Genomic DNA, 12,567 nt, shown 5'->3' with positions numbered 1-12,567 from the left:
ACCAGCATTAACAAGTAACCTATGAGCCAGATCAGATATGATAACACATGCTCAAGCAGATGTGCAAAAGACTTCCTCCCCCCAATAATTGCATACTGGCTGAAATAAAACCGGCTCATGTGAGTAATGCACATTTATAGAATTAATTTTATGTTGGAAGCTTGTATGGCTGATGAACATGTAAGCAGTAGTATACTACTGGTAGCCTGTTTCAGTTCAGGGATACTGTTGTCAGGAGTAGCTGGAATAGTATGCTGTCGTATCCGTTATAATGGATCTGGTGTAGACTCACAACACAAGAGTCTAACAGTCTTCCCCAGCATCTGAATCTTTGTGCAGCTGCAGTTTAGATGGCCGTAAACCTGAGAAAGCTCTCTACCCTTCACCGATGAGGTAAAGCAGACGTTAAATTGAGAAGCGGATAGAAAATCACTTTACTGAGATGATGATATGACGTTTTATGCACACACACACACACATCGCTGCTTTTGAAATTGAACTGGAAATTAAGTGCTGGTCGTCCGGTCGGAGGAGAACTAGCCCCAACTGAGCCTGTTAACTTCTAAACATGATTCCTAAGACGCCATATTTGCTTGGAGAATTGTTTTGGGAATGGATTGTGATATCTTCTGAACTCATCATGATTCTCTCTAAAATGTATTCGGAGCTTAGATTTTAACAGCAGATGGCGCTCTAATCTAGTTTTTAACTACACACTCAAATGCTGATGAAGAAGAGCATTTGTGTGTTCAGCCGAGTCATGTAGTTTCACTTCAGAATGATGCCAGATCACAGCCCCTTTTCTGATTTGAAAATCAAACTTAAAACAACCCTACATAATATCAGGTGTTTCTCTACACGACTCGTGAGAAGGAACTGATTCTTCACTGCGTCCTGTCAGATTACAGTAAAGATTCAAAAGTCATGTAACCCAGCCCCAGAAACCTAGAAAAGACATGCTTTTCTCAGAAGGTTTGTCCTTCAGCTTGCTTGCATCTATTTCACCCACTCTTAACTCTCTTTCTGTCTCTTTGTAAAGATTGTTGTTTTCAGTAAATTCATATTTTTTTTCACCAACCACCATCAAGTCATTCAGCATGTTTTGTCATCTGTGTGTTTGGTTGTAGCTGTTAGACTGTTAGTGCTAAGCTTTTTACGAAAATGATTAGAATCAGTAAACTACAGAGCATTTAACATTGAGGTGTAACGATTGGTTTACGCTATTTTCTCACTCTTTGTTCACTGTGTGATCGCAGACTCCCACCGTGCCGAAGCACAAGTCTTCCTCGTCTTTCACGCCCTTCATTGACCCACGTCTCCTCCAGGTCTCTCCCTCCACCGGCAGCGCTCTCAATAATGCTGGTAAGTGAGGCCATCAGAGGACAGGCCCGGTCCAGCCTCAGCCTAACACTACCAGACACCAGAACACCAGCTGGAAGCATGCTTTTTATTTTATTTTGATTTAGGTGTTGTAATAATAAACAGGATAGGATTTTCATGTCAGTCATTTGAGCTTCAGTCTTTGCTGTACATTTTCATTAGTGAATCTAATAAAACATAAGAAAAAACTGATTAGAAATGTGTTCAAAAACTTGCTCAATCTACTCGCTACATCTCTTTGCAGTGAGGATGAGATTAAATGAAAGCATGAGTGTGAATTTCAGTAGCATTGTCTAAAGTACTGATCATTGTAGCCAATCAATCATTTTTATTTATATAGCGCTTTTAACAACACAGGTTGCCATCAAAGCACTGAACAGAATAAAATAGAAGAATACAATGATAGGGATGTATAATGACAAGATTGAACAATTTGTTATTAAAGCCAGAGGCGACAGCGGCAAGGAAACAAAACCCCATCCATACAGAATGGAGAAAAACAACCTTGGGAGAAACAAGACTCAGTTGGGGTCAGTTCTCCTCTGACCGGACGCCCAGCACTTAACTTCCAGTTCAATTTTAAACGCAGCTGTGTCAGGACTTATTTTTTTTTGTGTGTGTGTGTGTGTATCAGGATCTGGTGATCTGTCCACGGGGGTCATCTAGGTGTTCTGGTCTCTGATGAACATAATCTCTGTGTGCTGATCCACCATCTAGTCTGGATACAAACTGAGAAACAGAATAAGAAAGAAACAAGACTAATATTAGCGTAGATGCCATTCTTTTTACGATGTCACAAGTACACCGTGTTTTAGGAGTAGTGTTCCCAGTTCCAGCTGATCTAATTAATGCAGCCTAAAAATCATTTAACGGATTTGAATAATAAAAGGTGTGTTGGTGTGTTATGTGTAGGCTAAGTTAAAAAGATGTGTCTTTTAATCTAGATTTAAACTGGCAGAGTGTGTCTGCTTCCCGAACAGAGTTAGGGAGATGGTTCCAGAGTTTAGGTGCTAGATAGGAAAAGAATCTGCCGCCCGCAGTTGATTTTGATATTCTAGGTATTATAAAATGGCCAGAGTTTTGAGAACGCAGCGGACGTGCAGGACTATAATGTGATAAGAGCTCGCTCAAGTATTGAGGAGCTAAACCATTCAGGGCTTTATAGGTAATTAATAAGATTTTAAAATCTATTCGATGTTTGATAGGGAGCCAGTGCAGTGTTGACAGAACCAGGCTAATGTGATCATACTTCCTAGTTCTAGTAAGGACTCTAGCTGCTGTGTTTTGGACTAGCTGAAGTTTGTTTATCAAGCGTGCAGAACAACCACCCAATAAAGCATTACAATCAATTACAGTCTTGAGCCGTGAGTCTGCTTAACAGTGCTCAAATGCTAGTGGGAAATGCTGGTATTGTTTCATTTTTTAAATTTGTGTTTTGACAGCCCTTGTATGAAGAAGTGTGAGATGGGTATGTTGTAGTTTGCATCAGTTTTAAGGTTTAAGAACTTAATTATGAATGGAATTGGGTAGATCTCTGTAGTCTATCTTAAGATCCTAAGGAATTATCATGATGCTCACAACCCAAAACATGATTGAATAGACTCTAGGTGCGTGAAGGGCAGGAACTATATTTGGACCAATGGGTAGTCCTTTCCATCCTAGGCTTCATACCAGAGGTGGTCTTCTTGTCATTGCATATTCATCTGATAGAGTTGGACAGTTTAGTAATGTCTAGTCCACCTAGATCCAGAGAAAATATATAAAACTTTTGTCCATTGCTGCAGTCAGAGACTGGATCCTGGTGAGCTCCAGCGAATGCTGCTCTCTACAGTTTGTCGAACAGTATTTAATTTAGAGACTTCAATACATAAAAAAGTAAAATAATGGGGACTCTAAAAAGTACATTACAAAATCAGAAACAGTGAGTAAATGTTTTTTTTCTCTTTGAGATTACAGACTTATCTGCATACATGCAGTAAACACTATAGACTATAGAGAATACCTCAGCTGCCTGATGGCTTGTGTCGTCCAGCGCTACTCTGCTAAATGTGATTTTAAAGATATTATCATCAAATTGAACTTGATGTTGTTTACAGGGAAGCTGCTTTGAAACGTTGTGTGTTGTGAAAAGTCCTGACTGGATATTGTGTCTTGGTCAGGTTACAGTAATGATGCCCGGCTGCAGGAGGCTCTGAGGCAGGACGCGTCACGTAAAGGATCGGTGGTCAACGTCAATCCCGTCAACACAAGGCCCCAAAACGACACGCCAGAGATTCGCAAGTACAAGAAGAGGTTTAATTCAGAGATCCTGTGCGCTGCCCTCTGGGGTGAGTGATTCCTGAGCAGAAATCAAAGAAGCAAAGGCTTCTATGTCTTACATGTGCAAAGCATTATTTTAATGAGTTGTTCACTAGTCATTGAGAGTGAAAGAAGTCAATTACAGCAGTACTCCAGAATGTGGCCGTGTTCACATGATCTCTTAAATAGTGTGTTCTCAGATGACTCACATTAACAACAATCGTGTGTATTAATGATTTACTAGCAATTTATGTACAGTCTAATTTCTAATTGTCATACCACTCGAATTTCGTATTAAGAAATTAAGTCAATTATTCTTCCTTCGAACTAGTTGTCTTGAAAATACCAGTCTATCTGTAATAAGAAGCACATTTAAAACTGTCCTCTCTACAATTTGCCATCAAAATGGTCATTCATTATTTAAGGCACTGTAAGAAAAGGTTATAAATCCAAGGTCCTCAGGAGAATGATGCGGGGCGTAATGACACTTTATTCTTTAACTAGAGCTATGAATTGAGTGCAGAAAGACAAATATTCATTTTTTGTGAGGATTATCAGATGTTCCTGGTGTTATTGTGAATGAATAACTAGTTGATATGTTTCCAAAGAAAATGAAAGTTTGATCTTTCATCCAAATAACTCTCTCTGCCTCAGAAACATCTTTCTACCTCAGCTCTCACTTCTCTCCACACAGTGCAGTGTGTGTGTATCAGTTCTGTTTTTAAAAGAGAAGTAGTCTTTGAGCGGTGATCTTGAGTGTGTGTGTGTGTGTGTGTGTGTGACGTGTTTTCTCTGCAGGAGTGAATTTGCTGGTGGGCACCGAGAGCGGCCTCATGCTGCTGGACCGCAGTGGTCAGGGCAAGGTCTACCCGCTCATCAGCCGCAGACGCTTCCAGCAGATGGACGTTTTGGAGGGACTCAATGTGCTGGTGACCATATCAGGTACCGCTGGCCTCGGCGGGCATAGAGCGTGTTTGCTACATCCTCTGTGTGGTCTGGCACACACACACACATACACACACTCACTCACACACACACACACACACACTCACTCACTCTCTCTCACACACACACACTGACTCAATCACTCACACATGTGAACAAATACTCAATCATTCAATCACACACACACTCTCACTCACTCTCACACACACACACACAGACCCATTCACTCAATCACACACACACACTTTGCACTTCCTCTGTTTCTGCGTGTCTGTGGTGGTGTGATGTGGAAACTGTGATCAGTTCAAAACAGAGAAATTGTGCAAATGCTGTTTTATTATTACGCATTAGTTGATTATGTTTAGACATGGTGAAATATTCCATTACACTCAGAGATGCTTTTGAAAGAGCTGTGGCATCCTGATCTGTCTGGCTTTAGAAATACAAGACATGTAGAGAAGTCATTCATTACAAAATCTTCTAATCTTCTAATTCTTAGAAAATTAAGTTTAAGTTTTTTTAAGTCATTTAAGTTTTCATAATCCATTTGTAAAATATTACACTTGAGTGAATGAATTGGTATGTAAAACTGTTTTATTTACAATTGTGACGTTTGATGCTCACTGGTGTAAGCTATAGTAAGTGTTGGCATTCTTTAATGAATTACAACGACCCACAACACAAAACATTTACATTTTAATCCTTTATCAGCCAATTTCAATAATTCTCCAGTAATATTGAGCATCATAGTTTGTACCGAACTGGCAAGAATCACCAAACACTTCCAAACGCACTGTTGTGGCTTGACTGTACTGTACCAAACTCAGATCAAATATCTCTCCTGTACGTCCCATAAGCTCTCCAGCGAGAGCAGACCATCCATTCAGAGACACGCTCTGAGACAACTTAAGCACTTTTCTCTTTCTTTGTAGGAAAGAAGAATAAATTGCGGGTGTACTATCTCTCCTGGCTGAGGAACAAGATCCTCCATAATGACCCTGAGGTGGAGAAGAAGCAGGGCTGGACCACAGTAGGAGACCTCGAGGGCTGCGTGCACTACAAAGTCGGTACGTCTTCATATTTCTTCATATCACAGCTGTCTCATTTCTGCTCCTTACTTGGCCCTTGATCTGATGCTTTGTTTGGGCTGTAGTGAAGTACGAGAGGATCAAGTTCTTGGTTCTGGCTCTGAAGAATTCGGTGGAGGTGTATGCCTGGGCTCCCAAACCCTACCATAAATTCATGGCTTTCAAGGTGAGTGATGTTCTGAACTGGTCTGGTCTTCTGCCTGCTGAATAACACACTTCAACGGACACTTCTGAGGACAAAGAGCTGCTTTTTACACCAGTCTTCTCTGGTCTTCATTAAAACATATAAATTAATTCAGACGAGTCTGTTTGTAGGGTTGTGTAGAGTCCTGAAGTTTCTCTTACAATGACAGGAGAGAGCTTCACCACATTCCTGCCAAACTATTACTTCATCTGGAATTAGTTCAGCATAAAACACACTGCTTTTCTTGTTCTTAGCAGTTTGTCCTCTACTTCAGAATGTGTGGCAATAACATGTTTGTTATTTTGGTGTAAATTTGGCAACCTAAATATGCAGCTACTATACTACATTCTCAAACTACATTCGCTCTACTACAACTACATTTGCAAGAGAGCCTGTGTTAGCATTTGTTGTTTTAATTGATCAGAATAGTTTATTTAGGGGTGTTAGGGGCTTCGTTTTACAGGTACATCTCAAAAAAATAGAATAGGTTTTTTCTCAACACTGAATATTACATATACATATTTATATTTGAGTTTCATTAAATGATCATCCCTACAATATAAAATCCATAGGTATCTCTTGTTCTTTGATGCCCCAATAACAAGAAAGACTGCTGACTTGGCAATGGTCCAGAAGATGATCACTGACCCCGTCCATAAAGAGGTTGAGTCACAGAAGGTCCTTACTGAAAGAGCTGGCTGTATCAAAGCTTTACTGGAAGAACGAAATGGGGTAGAAAAAGGTGTTCGAGCAACAGGGATGACCGCAAACTTGAGAATTCCGACAAATAAAGCTGATTTAAACACTTGAGAGAGCTTCAGAAGGAGGTACTGGAGCTGGAGTCTCAACGCTCAGACATCTTCAGAAAAAGAGCTGTCAAGACGCTTTGAAACAGAAACATCTTAACTGGGCTAAGGAGAAAAATATCTGGACTCTTTCTCTTTTCAAATAAAAGCAAATTTTACATTTCATCTGTAAATCAAGGTCTTGATTCCAGAGGAAGACTAAGGACCCTAGCACCTTCAAACTATGCCAAAACCACTTCCAAGTGTTTTGACTAATTAAGCACAGATATATCATAGCAGTCAACATGACTGACCTGAACCCCATGTGAAATATATGGTATATTTTCAAGAGAGAGACGAGAAACACAGAAGAGCTGAAGCTCAAGTGTCTCAGCAGAGCCACAGATTGGTCTCTTCATTCACTCCTCACAGATGCTGGAGTTTGTTCTGAAGGAGCCCATACCAAGTATTGAGTGCAAATAAGTTAATTTTTGAAATAAGTTAAAAGAAAAATTCATGTTTTTCACGATTGTATGATTGTATCTACACGATTGTAGATTTATATTTTTCAGATGTATGTATATTAGTGTCCACTCAACAACGTTAACAGCAGCTACACAGAGGCACGATATTACTGTAATAAATGATAGAAACTCTAACTGCTGGTCAGATTCTAGCCCAAGCATTTAAAGTGACCGCTTTGAACGAGCGACTGTTTTCTCTCTGTGTGGCAGTCCTTCGGCGATCTGGTGCACAAGCCGCTGCTGGTGGACCTCACAGTTGAAGAAGGCCAAAGGTTAAAGGTCATCTACGGCTCCTGCTCTGGCTTTCATGCTGTGGATGTGGACTCGGGAGCTGTCTACGACATTTACCTGCCCACACACGTATGTAGTGACACAGAGGAGCATTGATCTTCTTCATCCAAGGTGGCACATTCTCATTGTACTGAGTTCGACGTGTTCCTGGAACAACCTTTTAATCCAAAAATGTAGTCTTGACCATATCTCTACACCTGAACCAAACCTTACCCACGAGTAATGTCCAGATTTAATGATAGATGAATGACACTGATGTACAAACACCAAACACTGATAGGAAACCTAAACTTCACAAAAACTATAAACTGTTTCTTCAAATCCAATTGGTTAATCACAGTGTTGTTTCAGGGTCAACAAAGATGTTCAACCAGGAACACATAGAACTCTGCAAAATCAAGTTCTTGGTCCTCTGTGTGCTCCTGACCCTTCCTCTCTCTCCTCTAGATTCAAACCAGCATCCAGTCGCACGCCATCATCATCCTGCCCAACACGGACGGGATAGAACTGCTGGTGTGCTACGAGGACGAGGGCGTGTACGTCAACACCTACGGCCGAATCACCAAAGACGTGGTGCTGCAGTGGGGCGAGATGCCTACGTCCGTCGGTGCGTGCCTTGCTCGTCAGATGAGTGTTAAAACAATATGAGGATTCATCTAAATGAGCTGGGACTAGCAGAGCCACAGCTAATGCTTTTAATGATCTTGAGATTTAAACATTTTGAATATCTTGAGATGGATTGGCACAGGAGTTCAGAATCAGGTTGTTCATTAAACCATTTCAGTTAAAACATAAAACAACACAAATAGTATAATGCACAGGAAGCAAAAGCAGTCCTTGCGTGTGATTTAAAAATACAGTCCTTGAACAGCTGTAAAGGTAAACATCAGAAATATAGAGTAGTTCCTGACATCTTTTTCTCTTCTGACTGTCATATTCCTTCGATCTCTAAAGTATAATTTTTCTCTTTTTCTATTTTGTCATGGAATCTGTTTTTTTTTTAAAGCAAATTGCATTTGTTATGGACTCCCATCTCCACATAGAAACTTAAACTATTTTAGTTTGTTGTTTTTGAATCGCTTTATTTTACTGTGGATATACGTTTATTTATTTGCTAATTTATTGATCTCTCTAAATGGCCCATTGTGTAAATTTATGGGATCAATGGTCTCAGGCTCCTCATTCGTTGAGACAATTTTGTTAAAATGGTTTCAGAGACTTGGTTCAGTGTGTCTCGCTGCTGACAGAATGACTGAAAAACACGAATTATTTCATAATCGTAGATGACTCAACTGTGATAAGCGTGATATTGTGTGATCTACGGCTCTCCATCTGAAAGCAGGAGATGGAGATTTACTAATGATCACAGAACAAGCTTTACATTTGAATGAAGTTTCACTATAATTTGTTATATCAGTAAGTCTCAATAGATTTGAAAAAATTATTTCAAAATACTGTTGATTTTTCAGTAAGGTAAACTTCAACATATGCCATAGCATTGTTTTAACAGCTGACAACGGTCAAAACACTCTGTGTAATAACTCGTGAAGAAGCTTCTTAATCTTCCTGAACGCACTTAAAGAATTTGTCTGAATTTGCAGTAATGGTTTTAGAACCGACTCAATTGACTGTCTGAGAGTCACTAGTGGTTCGTTCAGTCTTATTTCACATGCTCTCAGATGTTCCTGGCCTGTTCTGCATCAGGTGTGATCATGAACAAAGCTGGACGCAGTCAGACTGCTGCTTTTTCCTCGACGCCCTTGTGTTTTTATGTTGGAATATCCATTAAGGCAATCGATCAGTGAGTAGTTCCAGATGACGACAAGACTCACCTGTATTCTGTGTGTCTTGCAGCATATATTCGCTCTAACCAGATCATGGGCTGGGGAGAGAAGGCTATAGAGATCCGCTCTGTGGAAACGGGACACTTGGATGGAGTTTTCATGCACAAAAGAGCTCAACGACTCAAGTTTCTGTGCGAGAGAAATGACAAGGTGCGTTTTTGCATCCTCTTTTGACTGTTTCTGCTGTGAAATCAGTCGGTTGAAAATATGTGATGATTTAAAGCCGGACTGATTCAGTTAGGAGTTCATATTTCTTAAGGAAAATGTTCAGATGCTCTTTTTTTCTTTTCATCTCGTCTCTGTATAATGCCTATTAAAGTGCTTTGTTTACTGCAGTAACCAAGGAAACGCTTTAAGCTGAGAGTGAATCTGCGTCTCATTCAGATTACGTCTGCTGTTTCTAATCCATGCAGACATATTTTCTGTATAGTTTTACGAAATTGAGGTCAGACCATTGTGTTTTTGGTTCATATTTTAAAATGATATAATCTATTAATAGAATTATATGTTGAACAATGTTGCATTGGATCATGATTAAGATATGGTGGTTGCCTCTCATTTGAAATGGAAAGATCGCCTTATTTTGTTCATAGGAAGAGATTTCTTCCTATGTGTTACTCATTTATTTGATTCAGGCTTGTTTTACATTTTTTTTTATTTAGTTATTTATATTTACATGTTGCTATTTAGTTACTTATAAATGAAGACACTAAATGCAACCAAAGCCAACAAAAGAGCAGCAATATGTTTTTATGTCACAAAGAAATGTGTAGCATTCTGAATCGAAATTAAATGTATTAATTAATTAATTAATTACCACAGTTTTGCTTTAAGAATGATGTAGATGTATGAATTGCATGTTTAACAGTAGTGAGAGTCTAACAGGAAGCATCACTGAGAGCATGTGATCTGTTATCTGTGTGTGTGTGTGTGTGTGTTGTGCAGGTGTTCTTCGCCTCGGTGCGCTCCGGGGGCTCGAGTCAGGTGTACTTCATGACGCTGGGACGCACCTCTCTTCTCAGCTGGTGAAGAAGCGCCTGACGCTCTGAGGACTGACACACACACACACTGAGGAGCGGCTCGAGTATCTACAGTATTATTGCTAGTCTGTGTAAATGTCTTTCTCTAGAGTTTAATAAAATCTGACTCCGCTGAGGGGAACGCTGCTGTCGTGTCTCTCGCTCACAATGGTGAAACACTAAATGGCTTTTTTTTTTGTCATGCATTTTTTATTTATGGCTTGTATTTATTTCTAGGTTTGTTTTGTTAAATGGGTTCTTTCTGAGCAGAGTAGTTCCAGTAATGTGCAGGATTCCTCAGAGCAGATGCAGACCGCTCAAACACTCTGTTAGTGACGACTGTCCTGTGGCTCTCCTTTTCATCATCTTGTCTGTCTCTTCTGCTTTCTTTTTTTCGTTTTGTTTTTATAGCTCTTACCCTCTTTTTCTTCTGCCACGTGTCGGATGACCGTGGTCTTGATCATTTTAAATCGGGCATCTCCACTGCATCCAAACCTCAAGTGTTGACCCTGACCGTCGTCATCTTTTAAGGAGCGTCTTTGAGAAACCGTGAAGGAAAACTAGTTCTGCCATTTCATGCATTGGACCTGGAAACATCTGGTCTGTCCACATCCAGACCATAAACCTGGCCTTTGAATCTTTTGTATGTTTCTTTGTTTGTTTTTTGTGTGCTTGACCAATACATTTTGTAGATACTTGGATGTCATCACCATCACAAATGGAGGACTGATGAAACGCTACCTTCAGTCGGATGTGAAAGACCATCTTGGTCGTGGACTGTGATTATTATGAGTTGAAGCTCAACTGTGTTTATTTAATGAAAGGCAGGACTACGAATGAAAGTTCAGAGACGCTGCTTCCGGTGCTTTTGTTCTGTCTTCTCTCTCACACACATACACACACATTTGTGGTTTATGGGGACTAGTGTAATGGTTTTTATACTGTACAAACCGTATGTGTTATTGTCCTACACCTAAACCTACCCCTTACAGGACACTACTGATATTATTAGATTTTCAAAACGTCAGTACGTTTTTTTTAAGCCTTTTGAATTATGAGGACATTGGCAGTGTCCTCATTAACCACCTCCAAATTGTAATACTACACATTTGCGTCCCTATAAACCACACACACACACACTTCTGCTGACTGCAGTGAATCTGCTGGATGATGTCTGTTATGATTACTGGAGGTATTTTCTCTGTTTAGTTAATCTCTCCCCACACACATTATAGATTATATGTTCTATAAGTTCTATATTTATGTTTCTTGTGTTATTTAGCATTAGATCATTTTAAGATTTCAGCAATGCTGTTGAATTTCAGTGAGATTTGTCAGAAGAAGGAAGCTGAATCGTGCCAGTGGCAAACACTAAGAGTGAAGCAAACGTGTTTAGAAAAGCCACGAAAGAAAACTGCTTTGTTTTTAAGCTTTAACTTTGAGAGTTTCTCAGTTCTTCATAGAGTTAAACACAATTAGCGATTGTGATGTTTCAGTTCTTGCCCTGATATAGTGACCTGAAGTAAATTCACCTGGAAAAAAGAAAAGAGGTTTAAATGAGCAAAGTTTTGTAAATCTGATGTTGATTACTGTGTTTTATTTGAAATTTTTTTTTTTTCTTCCAGCCATAATTCTTGTTAATTAATGGGTGATAATAATCCGGATGGTGTTTCCTCAGCGCTGCTTTGACTTTCTGGAGCTGTTCTTGGCTGACTGGTTGTCTGTTTTCAGTCGTGGCACTGTAACGTATGTCCTCTCTCTATATGACAGGAAGTCCTGTATTTTCCTGATGGTCCTTTGTTTTTCTTTGGAAATAAATTGGGTTTACTTTAAGAAGTGATGCCTTTGTTATTTGTTGTGTTTCTGGTGTTTCTGCACTCATGTCTGTTGTTAGGTGCAGAAATGTAATAAGTGTAAAACGACACAAAATAGCTTATTGCATAAGTTAAATACAAATTAATCTTTGTTAAAGCTGCGGTGTTGTTTAGCAGACCAGACAGAAGTAGCTATTTCTAGGCTACTGTCTCTTTAAGACTAAATGCATGGACTGGGTGTGTCTCACACTCTTTGATCGCCCTCTGGTGGCTGGCTGCAGTACAGGTCATAAACCCCACCCTTTTTGTGATAAGTTTGTAGTAATTTGGTGCTATACAAATGGGGTGTGTCGTGGCTTACTGGGTCTGCCTGAGTTTGATACCGAGGCTCCACC

At 39.7% G+C, this 12,567-nt stretch overlaps 1 protein-coding gene across 3 annotated transcripts in view; it reads left to right on the top strand.

Annotated features, from left to right (window-relative positions):
* map4k4 (mitogen-activated protein kinase kinase kinase kinase 4) overlaps positions 1-12,191 on the top strand; it is a 28,669-nt gene extending 16,478 nt beyond the window's left edge. For 2 of the 3 annotated variants that reach the window (XM_043248585.1, XM_043248586.1), the window contains 9 exons: positions 1,257-1,362; positions 3,540-3,707; positions 4,477-4,620; positions 5,556-5,690; positions 5,777-5,877; positions 7,415-7,564; positions 7,943-8,102; positions 9,350-9,489; positions 10,285-12,191. In XM_043248585.1, the coding sequence (XP_043104520.1) occupies positions 1,257-1,362; positions 3,540-3,707; positions 4,477-4,620; positions 5,556-5,690; positions 5,777-5,877; positions 7,415-7,564; positions 7,943-8,102; positions 9,350-9,489; positions 10,285-10,368 (1,188 nt within the window). In that variant the 3' untranslated portion in view covers positions 10,369-12,191. Of the gene's footprint in view, positions 1-1,256; positions 1,363-3,539; positions 3,708-4,476; positions 4,621-5,555; positions 5,691-5,776; positions 5,878-6,467; positions 7,367-7,414; positions 7,565-7,942; positions 8,103-9,349; positions 9,490-10,284 lie in introns of those variants that run through there. The other variant, XM_043248587.1, reaches the window with a different exon arrangement.
* Positions 12,192-12,567: the final 376 nt, after the last annotated feature.

Source organism: Puntigrus tetrazona, chromosome 9 (assembly GCF_018831695.1).
Source record: "Puntigrus tetrazona isolate hp1 chromosome 9, ASM1883169v1, whole genome shotgun sequence".
Taxonomy (NCBI): domain Eukaryota; kingdom Metazoa; phylum Chordata; class Actinopteri; order Cypriniformes; family Cyprinidae; genus Puntigrus; species Puntigrus tetrazona.
This window is presented reverse-complemented; position numbering and strand designations above follow the sequence as displayed.